The sequence below is a fragment of the Pleurodeles waltl genome, chromosome 9 (assembly GCF_031143425.1).
Source record: "Pleurodeles waltl isolate 20211129_DDA chromosome 9, aPleWal1.hap1.20221129, whole genome shotgun sequence".
Taxonomy (NCBI): Eukaryota; Metazoa; Chordata; class Amphibia; order Caudata; family Salamandridae; genus Pleurodeles; species Pleurodeles waltl.
The window spans coordinates 1151693947-1151719083 of record NC_090448.1 but is presented as its reverse complement, the minus strand read 5'-3'; the positions used below and the strand labels follow the sequence as shown (position 1 = coordinate 1151719083).

At 46.9% G+C, this 25137-nt stretch overlaps 1 protein-coding gene across 9 annotated transcripts in view; it reads left to right on the top strand.

Moving 5' to 3' along the window:
• Positions 1-25137, top strand: part of RYR3 (ryanodine receptor 3) — a 1450647-nt gene that overhangs the window by 449169 nt on the left and 976341 nt on the right. For all 9 annotated transcript variants that reach the window (XM_069208992.1, XM_069208994.1, XM_069208991.1 and 6 more), the window contains 2 exons: positions 1386-1469; positions 2817-2976. In XM_069208992.1, coding sequence (XP_069065093.1) covers positions 1386-1469; positions 2817-2976 — 244 coding nt within the window. The remainder of the gene's footprint in view (positions 1-1385; positions 1470-2816; positions 2977-25137) is intronic.

The following is a 25137-nucleotide window of genomic DNA, read 5'->3' as shown; positions in this document are numbered from 1 at the left end:
CGACGAAGAATGATTCAAGCATGTGAATCTATGAAAGATACCAATACTGAAGAATTGCAGTTACAGGGAAGTAACTTATTTTCGTAGACACTGTCTTCATTCAGTAATAGGGGTTGCCTGGACCTGGTATAGGGTGCCAAAACCATAGGTGTCCACCACACACCAGGCCAGCTTCCTACAGGGAGTATTGTTACTTTGCCGCATTTGTTTTAGCCAAGTGTATGTCTGAAGTCTGCTTAATCTACTCTAGTCACTGAATCACATCCCTAGAAATCAAGCAAGCATTGGCTTTGCCAATAGCTTTTGGCACTACGGCGGTCACATAATTCCACTGTCGTATGACACATGCCAGAACATATACGCACTCCAGCGGGATGATGTAGACTCCATTTGCTTCAGTCTCTTACTTGCAGATCCAAAGTGCTTGATGCTACTTGGATCAGTAAATGAAAAATATTATTATCTCAAAAGCGCCAACTTAATTAACGTATGACCAGGGTGTGGGGGTGATGGAGGAGGAAGCTGAAAAAGAGCACAAGGAGGGGGAGAAACATAAAAAGGAGAGAATACCACACAAGCATTTGAGCAAGAGAGAGTGCAACACAGAGGGGCGAGGTGGTGGACGAGAAGCACAAACACAGAAAGAACAGTCCGGGGATGAAAGAAGCACACAGACAAGCGAGAGCAACATGAAGTGGGAGGTAGGGAAGCATACAAGGGAGAAAGCTGGAAAACATACGTACTCAGAGAGTGCTTAAGGTAAAAAAAATGAGAGAGAGCAGCAGGGGGGGAGAAAAGGCAGTACTGAGCGGGAGGAGGGAGGGAGACAGCTGCAAAACACATGCAGTCTTGTGAAGGAGAGCAGTGGAAGAACACTAGAAAATAGGCTATGCTCTAGGGGAAGAACAAACACAAGATGGAAACAGCAATCCATTGAATAAGATGCAAGCAAATGAAAATGACAATAAAGCCAACCAATGGTAAGCAATAGACAGGCTTGAGGCCCACTATAAGTCCTTAGTAAGCTGCCAATAGATCTTTTGCAGCCAGAGAGCTTGCGCTGTCTGGTATGCACGACCTAAAAATGGCCTTCTGTCTCGTCAGGGGAGCAGATGTAAGTTTACCAGTTGTCTCCATGTCACCAGGGACAGTAGTTTCCAACCTTGGGGTTGGTTTGATTCACCTTTCTACGTGGCAGTGATTTGGAGAAGGAGTGATTAGACTGGAAAATGCGATCTGTGGTGATACAGAGCAACCCAGCAACCTTAAGAGGGTCCCTTTGCCATCCTTTGTAACTGCTCCACTTGAAAGTAAAGAGATGAACTATGACTGCAAGGGTCTTGATATTATTTACCCTGCTCACATTTTCTGTGTTTCCTTCTCAGAACTCTGCTAGCCCTCGGGTGCCACATTGTACACTTGAACCTGTCGGCTGAAGAAGATTTGAAGAAAGTCAAGCTACCTAAAAAGTATGTCTGCTCCTTATGAATGCTATGTACATCTGTATATGAAATGCCCTCTACTATAGCCAAATGCTTGTGTGTCCTGGGCGGGGTTATAACCAAGTAGTGGTACAGTTGTCCACATCACTGGGGTGGATTTATCTGGAGTATTGTCTTGTCGAGTACTAGGCAAATATTAAATGGTGTGGTTAAAACCCAAGACCTAAGACAGTTAATAATGTAAACATATATAGTCTAAAGGAAACATAAGAAGCACATGTGGGATAGATTCACAGGTATGTAGTGATTGTCCTTGCACCACAGCAGGCACTGAGAACAATGATTCCGATTGGTCCCAATACAATAATAACGATAGATAGTGATCCCATACTGCAGCGTGGGGAAGGGACATGCGATTCAGGAGACTTACTACAGTAGTATAACAAAGGTTCAACTGCAAAGGTGGGGCATATGATCCCCTTGTTCCTGATACATTAATATAATTAGGGACCGCACAGCGCAAGTGGAACATGTAATATAGGGACCACCTAGTACATTTGAAAAGTATGGAAACCTACACCACAGGAGGGGTGAGTCACATAATCAAGGACCCCAGTTAAATTAGTAGAGCAAGAGGTCCTGCACCTTAGCAGGGGTGGGGCACACGATTGAGGACAACTAGTAAATTAGCAAAGTTTGGGGCCCTGCACCGCAGCAGGAGTTGGACCCGTGTTTGAGGATCCCTAATATATAAGTAGAGCAAGGGACACTGCACCAGAGCAAGGATGAGGCACATGATCCCTCGGGTCGCAGCACATTAGTATCAACTTTGATCCTGCATCACAGAAAAGATCCCCAAGGTCATAGTAGATTGCTATAGACAGAGATCCTGCACCACAGCCCTGCTGAGTCATATGACCTACATGACCTGAGGCTCCTTTACATTACTATAGTCATGGACCTGGGACACCTACCACAGTAGGGTTAAAACAGATGATCCATGTGGCTGAAGTCCTTTCTATACTGGAGCCCTGCACAATTAGCAGGTGCGGAATATATGAGCTATAGCGTTTTAGTACATTAATATATTGAGAGTTCGCGCCTGACAAAAAAAAGTTAAACAATGATTATGGGAGTCCTTATAAATGTATACATCCATGGACCATGCATCATTTGCTTCAGTGCATTAGAATACTGAGGGGATCTGCCCTAAGAAGGGGGATGGACAAGGTGTTCTCCTTGGCCATACAGATTAATATGGTTCTCCACCCCGCATCAGCTGTTGGAAATGTTGATTTAGGGTTTCCTAATATGTTTGTACAGTGATAGTTCCCGGGCAGTAATTTCACTCATCACTGTGATTTTTCCTCACAGCTACATGATGTCCAATGGCTATAAACCTGCGCCGCTAAACCTAACCGATGTGAAACTTTCACCGGCGCAAGAAGTTCTAGTTGACAAGCTGGCCGAGAATGCTCACAACGTGTGGGCAAAGGACAGAATTAAGCAAGGATGGACCTATGGCATTCAGCAGGTAGGTGCTTCTGGCCTACCCAAAAGTCTACACTCAAGACTTTTACTCATTTCAGAGGCAGAGGTCTATCAGTTGCTTGGGAAGTACACTGAATGAATGGCATTTATGAAAGACTAGGGGTTGGCAACTTCTATGCAGTAGATAAGTCAGGAACCTGGCCAGCTAGACAATGCCATCACCTGAAAACTGACTGTCACAGCTCAGTGAGAAGGTACAGGGGGCGATCCCTTGAATCCCTTCGCACTAAGCAAGTATGTTTATTTTGGCATTCTTCTGTCTCACACCTCGCACTGAGAGCCACATTCAGTGCTGTTATGGGCAATCCTCCTGCCTTCTTGGTGTGGCATGTTTTGTTTCTCTTAAGAAGTTCAACTTTCTAGATCTAATAGAAAAGACCCAAAATGAAATTGCTTAACAAAAAGGGTTTGTGGAAAATATATCCCTATGTTATCAAAAAGATCCTCACTGATGATTCTACTGGCGATGCTGTGATCATGATGTGGACCGGTGTATCACCCATCAAGGATTTTCCACCACTAGAAAAAGGATGTTTATTTTTTATTATCTAAATTATGTTATTTTATGTTATGTGTATTTGTAAACGCGCATTATCACTCGCAAGAGTATTCTGGTGCTCTGCAGTTTTGTGTGCCTAGTCCTACCTGTGGTAGGTTGGTTAATTGAAAAGGCAAGTCTTCAGCTTCTTGCGGGATTCAAGAAGAGAGTTTGAGGCTCTGACGTGGAAGCGATGTAAGAGAATGCCAGTCCATCTGATCTGGTTCTGTGTATGCATGGGATGCATGCAAGTAGTCCTGCGAAGTGAAGGTGTTTGTTTATTTTTGGTCACTTTTAGAGCGCAAATTCCACTTTCTACAAGTCTCTTGGCACAGCATAGACATTACATTGCACAGTATTAAAGGGTAGTTCTTAGATTCCATCTGTTCCTGGGCCATTAAAATGACTACAGGATTTAGTGAATCCCTGACATGCCTGCTGTCAAATGATTATAATGCACACAACCAGGTTTTCACTTTTTCTGAACTTTATTTGCATTGACTTAGAACAAAAAGATAGCAGGAGATGATTTCACAATTCTTTATCAGCCAGAGACATACACTTATTTCCATTCTAAGGTACCAAAATAAGTAGTTTAAAAGGCTAACATTGTTAATGTCCTTCAATATTATATTTAATAATAGTTAGAACTGCATTTATGTTTTCCTATTTTTTCAAATTGCATTTAATTACTATTATTGTTACTGTATTTAATAAATGAGTAATAAATACATTGTTTCTGTATGGTGCTTCAGACCACCTGTTTGCTTTTTAAAATGTGATAAATGACAGGTGTTACTATCACCAAGTGTAATGGTTGTAGGTTTCCTGATATATGGAAGGATGGTAGGCTACACTTGCCTTGCGAGGGTTCTGGCATATGATCTAGATATCACCCCTTGTTTCAGCAGTGAACAATCAACTCACTGACCCATCCTGCTAGCCTGTAAATAAGTAAGTATTTAACAATTGTTATGGGTAGAGAAGGTTTCAAGACTTTTATTTTATTTATTTTTGATTAGTATTTGTATGATTAAACATTTTACATTTGTTACACTTGGGTTCCCTTTTTATTTTAATCTAGTTTAGGTTAATTAGTAAAAAATACTGTTCATTGAAATATCTTATAAAAAGATTGTGGGGGTTGCCGCCCGCCTGGAGGGAACCGCCATTTGGCCGCCCCGCGGTCAAAAGACCGCTGGGGCCATTCCAACTTTCTCGCTGGGCCGGCGGGTGCTACCTAAGGTAGCGCCCGCCGGCCCAGCGGGAAAGGGGCCTGCAACATTGAAGCCGGCTCCGAATGGAGCCAGCGGTGTTGCAGGTGTGCGACGGGTGCAGTTGCACCCGTCACGCTTTTCACTGTCTGCTAGGCAGACAGTGAAAAGCATGCTGGGGCCCTGTTAGGGGGCCCCTGCACTGCCCATGCCGTTGGTATGGGCAGTGCAGGGGCCCCCAGGGGCCCCAGGGGCCCCAGGACACCCGTTCCCGCCATCCTGTTCCTGGCGGTAAAAACCGCCAGAAACAGGATGGCGGTAAGGGGGTCAGAATCAGCAGCGCCGCCATGGCGGATTCGCCCAGCCGGGGGAAATCCGGCGGGAAACCGCCGGCCCCGGTTTTCTGACCGCGGCTTTACCGCCGCGGTCAGAATGGGCAAGGAAGCACCGCCAGCCTGTTGGCGGTGCTTCCGTCACCCGCGGCCCTGGCGGTCTATGACCGCCAGGGTCGGAATGAGGGCCTGTGTCATAAAAATCATTTACAAATTTATTATCCCATTGTAGATTTCATATTATTAACTCAAAGTGGCAATATTTTGGTAAACAAGTCTGAGGAAATTCAATTTATGTCACCTGATAGTCTGCCCATGCTATTCCAGTACCGTACCACAATATTCAATACTTGTAAGAGTTTTTCCAATTTTAATTTGATTTAATTTATATTAATAAATGATAATAACATTAAATATGTGATTTGTTAAGCTTTATTTCGGTCACCAGAGCTATAAAAGCATAAACATAAAAACACAAACATACACTTAAACTGAAGTTAAAATATTTACAATACACAATGTTATAAAAAATAAAAAAATACAAGGCTAAAAATAAAAATAAGATAAAAGACAAGAAAACATATAGCCTGCCACATTACTTATTAGACATACAAAAATAATGCAGCTATATGTGGATAGTAATGTAAAAATGAAAAAAAGAAGAAAAAACCCCCATATCATTAAATGTGTAAAAATTGTTTTAGGTTTGTGGTTAGAGTTAGTGTATAAGGTGGGAGGGTAGAAATCAATGTTTTTTTAATGTTAGACCTTAGAGATAAAGGATTGTAGTGAAGGTAGCTCTCAAAGATGTAGTCAAGTTAATATTCCTATTAATGTGAGGGATGAGGCAATGTAATGACAGTGAAGAGATGTCAAAATAATGGCCAAAGCAATGATGTACCGCCTGAACAATTGCAAGTACTCCCATCACCGACACTGGCTTCTACAACACTGAACATGACATCAACGTTGAATGTGCTATCATTGAGAAACCTTTTTTTTTTACTCTTGTAGCCTCTAAAACACTACCTATTATATTTCCTGCTGTATTAGATCCTTGATAGATTCACATGCTTAAATTATCCCTGTTGTCAAACTGGGAGTCCCATGATAACATTACAATATCAGTTCCATGTTAAACATAGCTAGAGGTGCGTGAAATTTGTATGCATTGCTTTTACATAATTACTGCAAAATTATGGATAATTTTGCGAAATGCAAATCTGTCATTTGCACTATATTTTTTAGTGAGATGCGCATCCTCGCAACAGTTGTTGACACAAGAATGCACTTCATGCTAAAAAAAATACTGCAAAAAAACAAAATTGCTGAAAACAACATGCATTTGTGATCTGTTTTTCCAGTGCATTTACTGTAAATTGTGACCGCAAATTGGGGATTTCACAGTAAGCTTTTAACGCAATTGATATTTAATTATGAGAAGTCGCATAACTTGGTAGTTTCTCATAACAGCTGTAGCAAGCTTCTGTGAAATCCTCAAAATTATGGAAATTCCATTGCTGAATTTAAATTTCGTATAGACCTATACATAGCCCTAAGACTGTAACAGTGGCTCTTTAGAAGTTTAGTCACATCATGAAAAAAAGCTAAATGTCAGACAATCAGACGATCTGTCTGAAAACCACAACCTGGAATCAACATGAAAAGTTTAATCAAAGACAGCAATGATCACTGTAGAGCATTTCAGAACACTGTTCCAAGAGCTCTGCTGGCTACACAAATTATTATATTTTTATACAGTCTCAGGCGAATACTTGTGAGCTTTACCCAGCCAATCAGCAGCAATCCCTAATCCTCAGGGCCCCTGTCTTCCCTATTTCCCAGGACCATTGGTCTAGCGCCAACCTCATCTTCTGCTCATCCTTGTTCAACACTATTCTTGCAAGCACGCAAAGCTACTGTCCTGTCCTTTGTTTTTGACCACATCCTTCACCTTTTCACGTACCACTATCCCCCTGTTCTCTCTAAAACTGCAAGGGCTAACTTTGAATAATACAGTAATGTTCAGATTCAAGGCTATGTTACAAGCTGTATTGTAATTTTTCACTTCCATGTCAAGGGAGTCCCCTTAAAATGTGCTCAATTCTTCTCAGATAAGTCCTATCTTCAGTGTTGTACTTACCAAATAGTTGTCTTATATAGGTATTGAAGAAGTTTTCAACATATTAAGTACTTCAAGATGTCAAATGCTACCTTAAAGAGCCATTTTATACCCTTTGGTTCTTGTGTCAAAAGAGAACCTATATAGATGATCCTCTTAGGGATTGTATTTATTTCCAAACCCTTAGGAATGCAAGATTTGCAGAAACTGTGATCAAAAGCTTAAAGAATCGGAAGGCAATGGTTTTGTTGTTGCTTCACAAATGAAGAGAGGAAGGTGCCTCAGATAAGAAATCAATTTGGCCTTTGAATACATCAAAAAGACCCATAAAAGGTTTCTCTCTCAGGAAAACAGACTGTATCTAAAACAATTTAATGAGTAGGGGATCCATCAGCACAAGCTGTGAAGAGGTCCAATCAGTGCAGTGAACCTTCCGAGGTACCTTAGAATCAAAACAAGCCTAAACATTAACTAGAGTTGTCTTCTGTAAGGAAGCCACATGGTCCCTCAAAAGCTCCATCTCCATAGACAAATAGCATACTATTTTCACCATCATCTTTCTCATCACCTTAATTGAGGACCATAGCACTGACAAAGGTTTACTTGTCAACGGCAGTGGTGTTGTTGAAGACCAAGAAATTTCACTGTTAACTATCCAGTTGACATCTTTGTCTACACCAGTGGTGTCAACTAAACAGATAAAAGAGAGCAGAGAGAAGTCCTCATCGAGGACAACTTCTGTAAAGAGACCGTCAACAACATAATTGTTGGGACATTTATTGACACTACCTTAGTCATGAGTTCCGTTGGCTTCACCATCGAAATACACCATCAAAGAGACTCCCGTCGATGACAGTTCTATCAACGAGACCTCTGTCAATGACACAACGGTCAATAAAACATTTGTTGATGATGGTAAGACCTCTGATTTTGTTAGTGGCTGAGGAGCCTTCTACGGTCCCAGTAACATTTATCTTAGAGATTGTAGCACTAAGAGAACATGTGCCACAGGAGGCATCTCCAATCAAATATCAGAACGTCCACTTTTAAGACTGCTGAACACTGATATTTCAGAAGATGAAGGGCCATTTGACCACGTAGATAGTTATGGTCAACGGAAAGTTAAATCACAGGAATAGGATGTTGACCAGGAGCCACACGATAGAACACTTGGTAAACCATATCAACCAAGGAGTTATGAACCTTTTGGTGAAGTCGCAGCCATCTCAACAGCAGTGAAAGCAGGAGTATGAAATTTAAAATGGAGATTGTCACTGTCCTAATCAAGAAACAATTCAAATCCCAAAGGCCTTGGTATGAGACTTAAGAATAGTGATGGTAGAGTACTACAGATGCTTACTAAATAAAGAACAACCACAGAGTACACCAAGTCAGACTCCTCAAAGGATGCCTGCCTGATCTTCAGCTTAAGGAACCAGTTGATCACGTCGTATCTTTCGCTCAAATGGCACATCCTTCTGCTTTGATCCTTACTCCAACCCATACAGGTTTCACAACAATGGTGACCAGGATGACACAAGATACTAATCTTCAAGAACAGCTAAATGGAATTATTATGTGGCTCCCTCACCAGATTCTGCTGCACCCACTGCCTGTAGACTCTCCACCTCAATGATATATCTGAATTTTACACTATTATCGAAAATGTTTCTACATTGTGAAATTTATGTCTACAAGTGAAAGACTTTATGGGCCTGATTTACAGAGGTAAGGTTACATGTTTGTGTAAGTTTTCGCATTTTCAGTATTCACAAAACTGCATTTTAATAGTACGTTTATAAGTGCGGAGACGCAGGTTGGAGACCTCCACACATAAAAAGATAGGCCTGACCTATCTTTTTATGTGTGGAGTTCTTTGCTATGGTTGCAGAGTTTCCGCACTGATAAACTTACTATTGAAATTAAGTTTTGTGAATACTGAAAAAAACATAAAGTTATACAAATGTGTTTGTTTACTTTTGTCAATAAGGCCCTGCTTGTTTACTGTACGACTTCAAAGACGCTTCAAAGAACCTAATCTCAGCAGTTTAATAAATATGAAGGCACAAGGGGGAGCCCTTGAGGGCTTCCTTGCGGTCCCAGATAGCCCATAAAGGGCTAAAAAGAAAATGAGAAAAAGAGAAAGCAATAGCTCAATGTGAAGACAGTGTGAAGGTTGCAGACCTTCACACTGAGAATTGAAGGTTCGAGTTCAGCCGGACTCACTTCGCTCTTTTTTTTTTTTTTTTTTTTTTTAAAGTACAAATTATTAAATTTTTTACATTGTACAGAAATATCTCAATCTGATAGAGACTTCTAGCTGCAGCTTCCTTACCTTAGAATTCCCTGGCGTCAGCTTCGAATCTGGAGTTTTTTGTGAGCAGTACCCTCCGCGCGCGCCGTCGGACAGCGTCATTCGGATCCGTGTGCGTCAACCAGCTCCGCGTGCGTCGTCAGCGTCTTAGGAGTTGCTATGACCTCACGGTTGTCTATATAGACGCCGTCTCGGCGCGCGTACGTCAGTTCTTTTCCTTCCGTGACGGTTAAGCGCAATTTTGGAAAGAGCTACCCTGCTTCGACGGTTTGTCAACGCTTTTTTTGACTGTTTGGAGTCATGTCTTCGAGAAAGACAGGATTCAAGCCGTGTGGTGCGTGTCATCGCACCATGTCGGTGACGGATCTGCACCGAGTTTGTCTTTGGTGCTTGGACAAGGACCACGATTCCACCTCGTGCTCTGATTGTCGGGCCATGGCGCCGAAGGCCTTGAGGGAGAGATCCCTTAAGCTTCTTGCGGCCCGACATTCGTCTTCGGTCGGCGCGACTCCGCGGAGGTCACGGTCTCGCAGTAGGAGGAGGTCGCGGCACCGCCCCGGAGCCCCAAGTCCTCCGAGGCGTCTAGGGAACGTTGACGTTCCGAGCGCGGTTCTGCAGAGCCGTCGCCAGGGTCGACTCTGCGTCTCCCCCCCCTTTCCGGGGACCGGATCGACCCCCGCACAAATTAAAGAATTTAACGAGGCCATGCGTCTTGTCTTTGAGCGAGCTGTACCCTCGGGTGGGTCTTCGGGCCCTGCGGGGTCAGCAGGGGTCCCTTCGGATTCGACGCCGGCGGCTTCGGCCTCAGCGCCGTTGGGGACCTCAGGATCCGATAACGGATCTGGACTGGCGCCGGTATCACACAGTCGACCTCCTTCCGCCACCGGCGCCCACCGGTGGCAGCCCCATCCTTATTCCGGATCATCCAGAGCCGGAGCGTCGTCGTACGACGTCGACTTCGACGGAGCCGATTCGGCCCAGATCATTGTCTGAGCATTATTTGGAACAGCCAGACGCAGGAGAGGAATGGGAGGGGTCTGAGGACCCTTTAGAATCAGGATTGCAGCAGGACTGGTATGTGGATCTAGGGGAGGCCAGTGGACTGGACACATCTCCAGATACTGGTATGCTCTCTCCTCCTAATGTGGCTACAGAGGAGGGGGCTTCTTTCGCTATGGTGGTGGGTAGGGCAGCTGAGGTCCTGGACCTAGATTTGCCTACGGTGCCAGTCAGGATAAATATCCTGACAGAAGTGCTTCAGCCGGGGGTGTCAACATCAGAACCGTGTTGCCTTTCAATGAGGCTCTTACAGACGTCCTTCTGGGTACATGGTCCAAACCCAGCACAGGGGCTCCTGTGAATAGGACGGTCCGCCGCCGCCATAGACCCGCTCCCAGCGACCCTAGTTTCCTGACACAACACCCCACTCTTGAGAGCTTGGTTGTCCAAGCCTCTACTTCACGTGGTGCCTTCCCTTCCGCTCCCCCGGATAGGGAATCCAAGAGGCTGGATCAGCTTGGGAAGAAGATGTTTTCTTCCTCCAGGCTGGCATTGAGGTCTGTAAACACCTCTTCCCTATTGGGCCGTTATTCCCATACTTTATAGGATACGGTTGCGCAAGTGCTGCCCCAGGTCCTGGAGGGCGTACGGGACACTCTCACCCAGGCGGTAAAGGATGGGAGAGATGCAGCCAAGTTTACAATCCGGTGTAGCTTGGGCACGACCGACTCGCTGGGCAGAGCGATTTCATCGTCAGTGGCCCTTCGTCTCCACACCTGGCTACGTTCTACTGGTTTTTCAGGGGATGTCCAGTCCAGCTTGATGGACATGCCCTTTGATGGCTCTCGCCTTTTTGGCGAAAAGGCAGACTCCGTGCTTGAGAGTTTCAAGGATTCTCGAGCCACTGCCAGATCCTTGGGCCTTTCAACGCTGGCACGACAGTAGTCTGTCTTTCGCCCCTTCCGAGGCTTCGGGAGGGGCGTGGTGCCACGCCAGCCACAGTTTAGCCACCGTCCTCAGGCTTCACAGCATCCCAGAAGAGGACATGGTCGTGGTACCATCAGACCCAGAGGGTCTGGCCAGAGGTCGACAGCCCCCCTCCACTGCGCCCAAGCCCTCCTAGTGTGGTTCTGCGGGATCACGTCCGTCCAGTTGGAGGGAGGATTCGTTTTCATCTCCCTCACTGGCTTTCCATCACCACGGACAAGTGGGTCCTGCAGATCATACGGAAGGGCTACTCCCTTCGCTTCCAGTCTTTCCCTCCTTCTATCCCTCCGACAAAGGAATGGCTGATGGAGGACCATTTAGCTTTGCTCCGCGAGGAAGTTACGGCTCTTTTGGCCAAGGGAGCCATCGAAAGAATCCCGATATCAGAAGTAGGCAGTGGTTGTTATTCCCACTACTTTCTGATTCCCAAAAAGAAAAAAGGCCTTCGCCCTATTTTGGATTTAAGGGACATCAATCTCTTCCTCAAGAAGGAAAAATTCAAGATGCTCACTCTTACTCAGGTTTTGTCTGCCCTAGACCAAGGAGACTGGATGGTAGCGTTGGATTTGCAGGATGCGAATTTCCATATTCCTATCCTGCCAAGCCACAGGCGTTACCTGCGGTTCAAGGTGGGCCACAAGCACTTTCAGTTTACCGTGCTTCCTTTCGGTCTCACCAGTGCCCCTCGGGTGTTCACAAAGGTGATGGCGGTGGTGGCAGCTCATTTGCGCAGGTCAGGGATTTCAGTCTTCCCCTACCTAGATGATTGGCTTTTGAAGGCTCCTACGCCCCAGGCTCTCGTCACCCACCTCCAGACGACGGCGGACCTCTTGCATTCACTGGGGTTCACTATAAATGTGCCGAAGTCACACCTGACTCCCTCTCGGAAGCTCTCTTTCATCGGAGCTGTTCTGGACACAGTGCAGTATTGGGCTTATCCTCCCGATCAGCGGGTTTAGGATATTCAGGTTATGATTCCGATGTTTCGGCCTCTATCCTGGATCTCGGTGAGACAGACTCCGAGGCTGCTGGGACTCATGGCTTCCTGCATCCTGTTGGTCAAGCATGCCAGATGGCGCATGAGGGCTCTGCAGTGGGACCTGAAGTTCCAATGGGCACAGCATCAGGGAAATCTTACCAACGTGGTTCAGATCTCGGAGAGGACTGCGGAAGATCTGCAGTGGTGGTTAGTGAACTGCGAGTGGGTCAAGGGCAGACCCCTCTCCCTTCCCCAACCAGATATAACAGTAGTGACAGATGCGTCACTTCTGGGATGAGGCGGCCATCTGGGGGAGGTGGAGATCAGAGGTCACTGGTCTCCGGCGGAATCTGGGCTCCACATCAACTTGTTGGAGCTTCGGGCGATCCGGCTAGCATTAAAAGTATTTCTTCCTGTTGTGAAAGGGAAGGTCGTGCAGGTGTTCACGGACAACACTACCGCAATGTGGTACTGCAACAAGCAGGGCGGTGTGGGGTCGTGGACCCTTTGTCAAGAGGCTTTACGCCTCTGGACATGGCTGGAACAGCAGGGCATGACCCTGGTGGTTCAACACCTGGCAGGTTCTCTGAACGCCAGAGCAGACGAACTCAGGCGAAAATGCTTAGAGGATCACGAATGGTGTCTCCATCCAGAGGTGGCGCAAGGACTCTTTCAGCAGTGGGGAGAGCCTTGGTTAGATCTGTTTGCCTCCGCAGAGAACGCGCAATGTCAGCAGTTTTGCGCATTGGAGTTTCCAAGGGGGCTATCGCTAGGCAACGCTTTTCGTCGCGAGTGGAGTTCAGGCCTCCTGTACGCCTTTCCACCTATACCACTTCTGCCCAGAGTTCTCAAGAAAATCAAGAACGACCGGGCCCAAGTAATCCTTGTGGCTCTGGATTGGGCACGGAGAGTTTGTTATCCAGAGCTTCTCAAAATGAGCATCGGTCCTCCAATCAGGATGCCTCTTCGGGAGGATCTTCTGTCGCAACAGCAGGGGAAGGTTCTCCACCCGAACCTGTCAACTCTGCGCCTTCATGCGTGAAGATTGAGCGGCGACAGTTGATGGTTTATGACCTCCCTCCCGAGGTCTGTGATGTCATTCTGGCAGCCAGGCGTCCCTCAACTAAGTCGATCTACGCCTGCCGTTGGAAACGTTTTGTTTCTTATTGTTCAGAGAGGTCTATTGATCCTCTTTCTTCTTCTCTGTCTAACATCTTTTTGTTTATTTTGTCTCTCGCCCAGCAGGGTTCCTCCTTGGGGACTCTCAAGGGCTATCTTGCAGCCTTATCGGCTTTTCTTCAGTTGCCTGATCAACCATCTCTGTTTAAATCACCTATAGTACAGAGGTTTTTGAAAGGGCTTGTACATCTGTTCCCGCCTGTGCCTTTCGTTATGCCCCAGTGGGATCTTAATCTGGTTCTTACCTTCCTTATGTGTGCTCCTTTCAAGCCCTTGCATAACTGTCCTCTCCGGCTGCTCACTATTAAGACAGCCTTTTTGGTGGCAATTACATCTGCCAGGAGAGTGAGTGAGCTGCAGGCTTTATCTTCTAAACCTCCTTATCTAATGATATATCCTGACCAGGTGCTGCTAAGAACTCGTGCCTCTTTTCTCCCCAAGGTGGTGACCCCTTTCCATCTGGGTCAAAATATCACCCTGCCCACCTTCTTTGCACCACCGCATCCCTCTAAGGAAGAGGAGCATCTCCATCGACTGGACCCAAAAAGAGCATTATCGTTCTGTCTTGACCGCACTAAAGAGTTCCGGGTGGACGACCAACTCTTTGTGGGGTGCGTTGGTTCAAAGAAGGGCCCGGCAGTACAGAAACGATCCATTTCGTGCTGGGTCGTTCTCTGTATAAAAATATGCTACGCTTTAGCGAAGAAGCAGCCTCCTGAGGGCTTGAGAGCTCACTCCACTAGGGGGAAAGCTGCTACCACTGCGTTAGCACGTGGCGTACCGGTGGTGGACATATGTCAGGCCGCAACGTGGGCTTCTTTACACATGTTTGCGAAGCACTACTGCCTGGATAGCCAGGTGAGAAGAGAGGGGCATTTTGCCCGTTCTGTCTTGCAGGACTTCCTTATATAAAATAAAATAAATTAAAAAAATCTCCTTCAGACCTACCACCATGGGTTATAGCTTGGGTATCTATTCTAAGGTAAGGAAGCTGCAGCTAGAAGTCTCTATTAGATGAACAAGTTACTTACCTTCGGTAACAAGGTATCTGGTAGAGACTCTATCTAGCTGCAGATTCCTTACACCCGCCCAAGCCTCCCCGCTCTGGGGAAATTTGTTCTCATGTGCATATGTGTGTATATGTGTATCTATATATATATGTTTCATTTTGGCAACTTTTTCCTTTCTTACAGGCATGAAAGTGTTTTTCTCCAAACAGTCAAAGAGGTTAAAAGTGTATAGGTTGGTTCTTCCATGACTCTGTGCTTCTGGCGCGGGAAGTTGTGGAAAAGAACTGACGTACGCGCGCCGAGACGGCATCTATATAGACAACCGTGACGTCATAGACGACTCCGACGACGCTGACGCACGCGGAGCTGGTCGACGCACGCGGATCCGAACGACGCCGTCCGACGGCACGCGCAGTGTACTGCTCACAAAAAACTCCGGATTCGAAGCTGACGCCAGGGAATTCTAAGGTAAGGAATCTGCAGCTAGATAGTCTCTACCAGATACCTCGTTACCGAAGGTAAGTAACTTGTTTTTCTAAGTATACCATACATCAAAGCCTAAAAAATCTCTCTCACTTCTCCCTCTCACTTTCTTTCTCTCTCTGGATCTCTTGCAATCAATTTCTCCCACTCACACACCAACTCAGACACTTATGCACCCACTTACAGACCCACTCAGACACTCACGTACCCACTCACAGACCCTCATGCATTCATTCACAGTCCCAGTCAGACCCTCACGTACGCACTCACAGACCCACTTAGACAGTTAAGCACCCACTCAGACTGTCATACACCCTCTCACAGACCCATTGATACCCTCACGCACCCACTCACAGACCCACGCACACACTGACACACCCACTAAAACACAGATGTACGCACTCTCACACCCATATAGACACTCTGACAGCCACTCTGACCCCCATAAACACTCTCTCACACCTAATCTCACACCCAGAGAGGCCGTGGCCAACTCCCTCCATGCACAGTCAAAAGGCCGTCCACAGCATGAGGTTGGGTGGTTAGGGAGAGGTTGGCCGCAGGGTCTGGCTTCAGGCCAGGTCTTGCGGGCAACCTCCGCTGTACACAGGTAAAGGCTGTGCACAGTGCAAGGTTGGGTGCTTATAGGGTATTGGCCTCAGGGTCTGGCCACTGGCCAGGCCCTGTAGCCGTGCGCAGCAGTGGTTGGATTAAAGTGTAGTAATGAAAATTACTATATGTACAAAAAAAAAGAAACAAAGAAATTCACTGAAAAAAACATAGGTTACGGGGAATTTATAGTTAGGAAATATAATTTTTTTTAAACATAGAAATTCACTTAAAAAACAAAGGTTATAGGACTTTATAGTTAGGCTCACATTTTAAATGTACAAAACAATAAAAATTCACTTGTAATAGTTAGAGTTACCTCAAGTAACTATAACGTGTACCCTAAGGCAACTATAACTTGGGCCTTCGCCATGCACTGCTAATTACCTCACAAATTACGTTACTTGATAACCTCATTGATAATATCAATGTAATATTTGTAGTAACATTTTTGACTAAAAAACTGTGCATGGCGGGGGCGCGAGTTATAGTTACCTTAGGGTACGAGTTGTAGTTACTTGAGGTAACTCTAACTATAACTGGTGAATTTCTATGGTTTTGTATGTTAAAATGTGAGCCTAACTAAAGCGTCCCTGTAACCTTTGGCTTTCTAAGTGAACACATATATATGCGTGTGTTAAGTACTACATACAGTGTTGATTTATATATACATATATATGAGTTAAGAAGTACTCTGGGGTCCCCACACGTGGACAGGTCTATTCAGTGCTTATGACACTGATGAGGATTCACCTGGAAGAGAACTAGGATTAGAGGAAAGCAGTTTATCGTTTCTTTGGGAGTGGGAGGATTTGGATTGTCTTGGGAGCTTCTGGAAAGATTCCCTGAGGGGGAGAGGCATTGACAGTGATAAGCAGGAGTAAGAGAACATCTCCAGGGAGAGCTTTGGTGTTCAATCAATCAGGGATTTGTAAAGCACACTACTCACCCGTGAGGGTCTCAAGGCGCTGAGGAGGGTAGGGGGAGAAGGTGGGGGGGGAGGTGATGCTACTGCTCGAACAGCCAAGTCTTAAGAAGTTTCCTGAAGGTAAGGAGGACTTTGGTCTGTCGCAGGTGGGTGGGAAGAGTGTTCCACGTTTTGGCGGTGAGGTGTGAAAATGATCTACCGGCAGTTGTAGTTCTGCGGATGTGTGGGACGGTTGCGAGGTCAGCGGAGGGGAGATGCCGGGTTGGGGTGTAGAAGGAGAGTCGTTTGTTCTGGTCTGGTGTTGTGCAGTGCTTTGTGAGCGTGGGTGAGGAGTTTGAAGGTGATTCTCTTGTTGACTGGGAGCCAGTGCAGGTTTTTCAGATGGTCTGTGATGTGGCAGTGGAGGGGGATGTCCAGGATGAGGCATGTGCAGGCGTTTTGGATGCGTTGCAGCCTCTTCTGGAGTTTGGCCGAGGTTCCTGCGTAGAGGGCATTGTCGTAGTCCAGTTTGCTGCTTACGAGGGCTTGGGTGACTGTTCTTCTGGTTTTGGTGGGTATCCATTTGTAGATCTTTCGGAGCATGCGGAGGGTGTTGAGGCAGGAGGAAGAGATGGTATTGACTTGCTGTGTCATGGATAGTGATGGGTCCAAGATGAATCCTAGGTTGTGTGCGTGGTCGGTGGGAGTTGGAGCGGTTCCGAGAGTGGCAGGCCACCAGGAGTCATCCCATGAGGAGGGGGTGGAGCCAAAGATAAGGACTTCGTCTTGTCCGAATTGAGTTTGAGGCAGCTGCTCTTCATCCGTTCGGCGATGGCAATTATTCCTTCATGGAGGTAGGTCTTAGCGGAGTCCTTGGTGAGGGAGAGGATCAGCTGGGTGTCGTCGGCATATGTGATGATATTGAGGTTGTGGGATCAGGCAATGTTAGCGAGCGGGGCCCTGTAGACGTTGAAGAGGGTCGGGCTGAGGGACGAACCCTGAGGTTTGCCGCAGAGGATGTTGATGGCCTTAGCGGAATGGGGGGATGTGGACTCTCTGGGTTCTGCCAGTGAGAAAGGAAGTGACCCAGTCCAGGGCTCTGTCGCGGATTCCAGCATTGTTGAGGCGTGAGCGTAGGGTGTGGCGGCAAACGTGTTGAATGCTGCCAAGAGGTCCAGGAAGATGAGGGCCCCGGTGTCGCTGCTGTCAAGTATGGTTCTGATGTCGTCGGTGGCGGCAATGAGGGTGGTTTCAGTGCTGTGGTTGCTGCAGAATCTGGATTGGGAAGGGTCCAGGGTGTGGTTCTCCTCCAGGAAAGGGGTTAGTTGTCTGTCGGCGGCCTTCTTGATTACTTTTGCCGCGAAGGGGAGCAGGGAGATAGGCTGGACGTTCTTGAGGTCCTTTGGGTCCGCCTTGGGTTTTTTGAGGAGAGCGTTGATCTCGGCGTGTTTCCAGCTCTCCGGGAAGGTGGTGGACTCGAAGGAGCTGTTGATGATCTTCCGTAGCTGGGGTGCGATGACAAAGCTTGCTTTGTTGAGGATGTGGTGAGGGTAAGGGTCAGATGGAGAGCCGGAGTTGATGGTGTTCATGATTTCAATGGTATCATTGACGGGGGTCCAGGAGAGCAGGAGGCTGGTCGGAGGTGAATCTGTGGTGTTGTTGGTTGCCGGGGGGATCTGGGTGCTGAGGCTGTTGTGGATGTCTGCAGTCTTGCAGTGGAAGTAGGAGGCTAGGGAGTCGCAGAGGTCTTGGGATGGTGGGATGTTGTTCACGTTGGAGCTGGGGATGGAGAGTTCCTTCACGACGTTGAAGAGCTCCTTGTGGCTGTGTGCGTTGTTGTGGATTCGGTCTTTGAAGGTAGTTCTTTTGGCGGCTCGGATGAGTTGGTGGTGTCTGCGGATGACGTTTTTCAAGGCTTTGTGGTTGTCCAGATTCTGATCTTGGCGCCACTTTCTTACTAGTCTTACGCAGCTTTGCTTAGATTCGTGGAGGTTGGCGGTAAACCAGAAGGCCTTTCTGTCGGTGCGTCTATTGGAGGGATTCTTGATTGGTGCGAGAGTATTGGCACAGGTGTTGACCCATTGCCTGAAGTTGCAGGCAGCTGCATCAGTGTCGGTGGTGTCGATGGGTGGGTTCTGGGAGAGGGTTGCGATAAGTTGGTCTTCGGTGACCTTGTTCCAACTGTGTGGGGGATCCGTTGTGGGTGGTGGTGTGTTGTGGGTTTCTTGAAGGAGAAGTGGATGCAGCGGTGGTCTGTCTAGTGGAGTTCAGTGGTGTGGCTGAAAGAGACGTGATTGCCTGCGGAGAAAATAGGGTCTAATGTGTGTCCTGCGGAGTGGGTTGGTGTTGTGATGAGCTGTTTGAGGCTGAGGTTGTCGAGCAGAGTGGCGGTGTTGTTGTCATTGGTTTTCTCGAGGTGGAAGTTTAAGTCTCCGAGGAGTATGTAGTCAATGGATGCAAGAGCGTGCGTGCTGATGATGTCGGTAATAGAGTCGCTGAACTGCTGTCGTGGGCCAGGGGGCCTGTAGACGAGGGTCACTCGAAGGGTGGTGTTTGGCTCAGTGTAGATTTTGAAGTGCAGGAGTTCAGCGGTGCTGAGGGTGTCTTCAGTGTTGATCGTGATCCTGAGGGTGTTCTTGTGGATGGTGGCGATGCCTCCTCCTGGTTTGTTGGAGCGGTCCCTGTGGGTGATCTTGTAGCCGTCCCGGATGGCTATGGCGATGTCAGGCGCTGAGGAGGGGTTCATCCAGGTCTCAGTCAGGAAGGCGACGTCTGGGGAGGCTGAGTCGAGTAGATTCCATAGCTCTACTGCATGCTTGTGGACGGAGCGGGTGTTGAGGAAGATACATCTGAGATGGTTGCGTCCTGCCTTGGTGGGTGTGTCATTGGCGTGGAGGCTGGTGAAGGTGCAGTTCCGGCAGGAGAAGAGTCGGCTGGTGGCCTGCGGGGAGGCTTGAAGGCAGGCGGAGAGCGGCCGGTGTTGAAGGTGGCATCATCATAGTGAAGACGTGCGTGGCGGCGGTGGGGGGGACGGGAGCCCGGGGTTCTGGCGCTGGGCGTGGTCCCTGCGCAGATGGGCGCAGATGGGGTTGCCAGTCCGCTGCATGGCCACGCATCGGCCGCCATTAAGAAGGGAGGTGGGGGGAAGGAGAGGACAGCTGGGAGGTGCGAGGGGGATGAAAAATGGCACAAAAAAGGGGAGGGGCGAAAAAGGGGGCAGAGCTGAAAAAGGGGGCGGGGCTGCGGGGGCTGCGGGGGCAGCAGTGGCAGGGAAGAGAGGGGGAGGGTAAAGGTGAGAGAGAGAGAGAGAGAGAGCAGAGTCAGAGAGAAACAAGGAAATGGACCACTAAGGGACAGAAGTGAAGCCGAGAGTAGAAGAAAGCAAAGCAAAAGGAGGAGAGAGGCAGAAGGTAGCCTAGTAGGAAAGCAGAGCTCTCCCACTAGACATCAGGGATGAGGCGCAGGCAGAAGCCTGTGGGTGGAGGAGGGCCTCAAACTTCTGACAGGGGTCAGGAGTTCAGACGAGCCAGAGAAAGGGCTCTACTTAGATGGTGGAGCCACAGGAGGCAAAGAAATGCACTGACCAGGTCAGTGGTGTTGACAACTATCCTGAAATTTATATCTAAAGAGCTTTCAAACTTCTACTTGAATAAACCAATTATACTAAAGTTATTATTTTTAAATCCAACAACTACTCCACAGAGATCCATGCATTCTTGTGATATAAAATGTCTAACATTCTACCTGAATATAGCAGAGTTATAGATAGATCAGATTTTAATCACCTTTAGCTACCCTTGTAAAGGAGAAGCCATTTCTAAGCAGAGCATAACCCAGTGGTTTACACTTAAAATTTCATTTTGCCACACAAAGGTGGGCAAATCACTCCACAGCAAAGTTATGGCTTATTCTGCCAGAGGTGTGTCGACATCAATAGATCTGTTTTCCTGAAGTGTCTTTGACAGATATATGCAGGGTGGCAACTTGAAAGTATGTACAACCTTTAATGATGCATTACTGTACAGGGAGTGCAGAATTATTAGGCAAATGAGTATTTTGACCACATCATCCTCTTTATGCATGTTGTCTTACTCCAAGCTGTATAGGCACAAAAGCCTACTACCAATTAAGCATATTAGGTGATGTGCATCTCTGTAATGAGAAGGGGTGTGGTCTAATGACATCAACACCCTATATCAGGTGTGCATAATTATTAGGCAACTTCCTTTCCTTTGGCAAAATGGGTCAAAAGAAGGACTTGACAGGCTCAGTAAAGTCAAAAATAGTGAGATATCATGCAGAGGGATGCAGCACTCTTAAAACTGCAAAGCTTCTGAAGCGTGATCATCGAACAATCAAGCGTTTCATTCAAAATAGTCAACAGGGTCGCAAGAAGCGTGTGGAAAAACCAAGGCGCAAAATAACTGCCCATGAACTGAGAAAAGTCAAGCGTGCAGCTGCCACGATGCCACTTGCCACCAGTTTGGCCATATTTCAGAGCTGCAACATCACTGGAGTGCCCAAAAGCACAAGGTGTGCAATACTCAGAGACATGGCCAAGGTAAGAAAGACTGAAAGACGACCACCACTGAACAAGACACACAAGCTGAAACGTCAAGACTGGGCCAAGAAATATCTCAAGACTGATTTTTCTAAGGTTTTATGGACTGATGAAATGAGAGTGAGTCTTGATGGGCCAGATGGATGGGCCCGTGGCTGGATTGGTAAAGGGCAGAGAGCTCCAGTCCGATTCAGACGCTAGCAAGGTGGAGGTGGAGTACTGGTTTGGGCTGGTATCATCAAAGATGAGCTTGTGGGGCCTTTTCGGGTTGAGGATGGAGTCAAGCTCAACTCCCAGTCCTACTGCCAGTTCCTGGAAGACACCTTCTTCAAGCAGTGGTACAGGAAGAAGTCTGCATCCTTCAAGAAAAACATGATTTTCATGCAGGACAATGCTCCATCACACGCGTCCAAGTACTCCACAGCGTGGCTGGCAAGAAAGGGTATAAAAGAAGGAAATCTAATGACATGGCCTCCTTGTTCACCTGATCTGAACCCCATTGAGAACCTGTGGTCCATCATCAAATGTGAGATTTACAAGGAGGGAAAACAGTACACCTCTCTGAACAGTGTCTGGGAGGCTGTGGTTGCTGCTGCACGCAATGTTGATGGTGAACAGATCAAAACACTGACAGAATCCATGGATGGCAGGCTTTTGAGTGTCCTTGCAAAGAAAGGTGGCTATATTGGTCACTGATTTGTTTTTGTTTTGTTTTTGAATGTCAGAAATGTATATTTGTGAATGTTGAGATGTTATATTGGTTTCACTGGTAATAATAAATAATTGAAATGGGTATGTATTTGTTTTTTGTTAAGTTGCCTAATAATTATGCACACCTGATATAGGGTGTTGATGTCACTAGACCACACCCCTTCTCATTACAGAGATGCACATCACCTAATATGCTTAATTGGTAGTAGGCTTTCGTGCCTATACAGCTTGGAGTAAGACAACATGCATAAAGAGGATGATGTGGTCAAAATACTCATTTGCCTAATAATTCTGCACTCCCTGTATGAAAGAGACAGTTCAGAAGGGCACAGTAGTGGACCAGACAGTGTTGCGTGATATTTTTCATTAAGAGTGAGACATTCTTATTTTTCTTCATCCATCCACTATATTCTTTTAATGTTTCATATTGCTTTTTATTCTAATTTAAACATGTGAATCTATGAAGGTTCCAATACTGGAGTACAAAACATTTCTGACATGTAATGGTGGTTCTCCAGTATCTATCTTTCATAGGTTCATGTGTGACAATCCTCCTCCTCACTAGAGGTTCACCTCCTTGAATTACTTCTTCACAGGAGTGCTAAATGAAATCTGAAGAATAGTGGTCTTTTAGGGTGTGGTCTTCAAACTGAATGTCTCTGATTGGTTGAAGTTTAGTTATTTTTCAATGTTGTAACTAGGCTACTAAAGAGCCATTGTTGGAGCCGTAGAGCTGTGTTTAACTTGAAACTTCTATTGTAATGTTACTGTGGGGCTCCGAGCTTCACAACTGGGACAATTCAAGCATGTGAATTTTTGAAAGATGCCAATAATGAAGAACTATGATATATGAAAGTAACTTTTTTCTTTTATAACAAACAAAAACTAGGCATCATTGTGGAAAACATTTGTCTGTACTTCAGGATCCTGTGCCACTGGACGAAACAGAAGAAAATGCTAAACATACTTTTATCAGAAACTACTTTACTATTTAAAGGAGGAATAGTACTTCCCTTTCTCACTTTCCTTGACCACTTTCCTCCAAAATAAATAGTCCCCTACAGATGACCCTGTGAGATCTCAGTGTTTGATGTTGAAGGCTCTCATAACGTTTGATCTAAATGTAGCTGAGAAAATCCCAGTTTCATGTATAATCTAGTAGAGGGGTGACCCCAGGTGACACATTATGATATAGTGTTAATGGCAAGTCACACTTCACTTATCATCTTCTCATTGAGGTTGTATGTTTCCATGCACTCTGGGGGGGCTCCTTAGAGGGTCCCCAGCATTGCTCCTACCAGTCCTTAGGGGGGTTTCCAGGCAGCCCGCGCTGCTGCCACCCCATAGACAGGTTTCTGCCCTCCTGATGCTTTACCAACTCAGACAGAGGAAGGCAGAACAAAAAATTTCCTTTGAGAGAGGGAGACAACACCCTCTCCCTTTGAAAATAACTGTTACATGGCTTGGGAGGGTTAGCCTCCCCAAGCCACAGGTATGCTTTGAAGGGTACAGTTGGTGCCCTCCTTGCATAAACCGGTTTGCACCAATCCAGAGACCCCCGGTCCCTGCTCTGGTGCAAAACTGGACAATGGAAAGGGGAGTGACCACTCCCCTGTCCATCATCACTCCAGGGGTGCTGCCCAGAGCTCCTCCAGGTGGCCACTTGATTCTGCCATCTTGATTCCAAGGTGGGCAGAGGCCCCGGGAGCATCTGAGTGGGCAGGTCAGGCAGGTGATGTCACAGCTCCCTCCTGATAGTTGACCAATCCCCCTTCCTGGGCTATTTAGGGTCTCCCTTCTAGGTGGGTCCTCAGATTCGACATGCAAGATTCCACCAGAACTCCTCTGCATCGTTTACTACATCTTCAGGCCACCAGGACTGCAACTGGACCATCCAGGAACCGACAATGCACAACTACAGCAATGACTTCGCTATGCAACATTGTTTCTCCGGCTACTTCCAGCAACTGCAACATTTCCTTGGCTGTGCATCCTCTGAGGGTGATGAGTCTTCTGCCTGCACAAGAAGCTAGAAGGAATCTCCCTTGGAGTAAGGAGTTACTCCCCTGCATCTGCAGGCACCAACTCCAATGACGACCAGAAGCATGAATCTTCTGTCCTTCAGAGCTGCATGGATCCTGCATCACAGGTGGTGGTCTGGAGTGGTCCACTAGGTCCTCTCTACCAACTTGGGACATGGTAGGGCCTTGCCTCTCCTTGCTGGACAGTACCCCTGTGCACCACAACTCTTGCAGCTCCCAAGGCTTGTTTGTTGCTCCTCCAAGGGATCTTCCGGGTCCATGTAGCCCAGTCCTCCAGCACTTTTCCATGCAAAGCACAGTCTCCTGCCTGCTGTTCCAGCGACGTAGGACTCCTTTCCAGGTGTGCTGATTAAGCCCCACTGCGACTCCTGTGCCTGCTGCCTGTAGGTCACCTGTGGGGGCTACCTCCTCTTCTTGTGAGTTTTCCAGCTGCTGAGGATCCCTTCCTTTGGTCGAGTCCACTGGGCCTTGCTAGTCCTCTTGTTTGTGGTTTTCCAACACTACTGACTGACTGCAACACGACCGCTGACGTGGGATGTCATTTGCATCACTTCTGGAACTTCTCTTCTACTCCTGTGCTGCACTGCTGACTTTCTTCAGCCACTGTCGAACTGGTCCTGCATTCACACAAGGGTGGGTAGTGTCTCCTGCCACAGCCGGACACTTTGGTTTCTTCCAGTCTTGTCCCGATCTTGCACAGTCCTTTTCCAAAGTTCTGTGGGTTTGGGGAAAAAACAGGTACTTAAGTCTTCTCTCCTGGTCGCTGGGGGGCACCCTGGTACTTACCTTTTGGGGTTCCTAGTTCCTCCAGCTCCCCTCTACCGATTCCACTTCCTTGGATGGGGGACTACCTTTCACATACCACTTACTTAGTATATGGTTTGGCCTCTCCCTAGGGCCTTCACTATTTCCTATTGTATTTTTATTTGCTTTTGCTTTTTATACTAATAACTGACTTCTAATGTGAACATAATAGTGTGTGTACTTGCCTCCTATTGGAGTATTGCATATTCAGTATTTTTGTATTTGTGTTACCATGATAAAGTACCTTTATTTTTGTAACCCTGTGTGGTTCTTTCATGTGTGTAAGTGCTGAGTGACTGTAGTGGTATTGCATAAGCTTTGCCTGTCTCCTAGATACGTCTTGGCTGCTCATC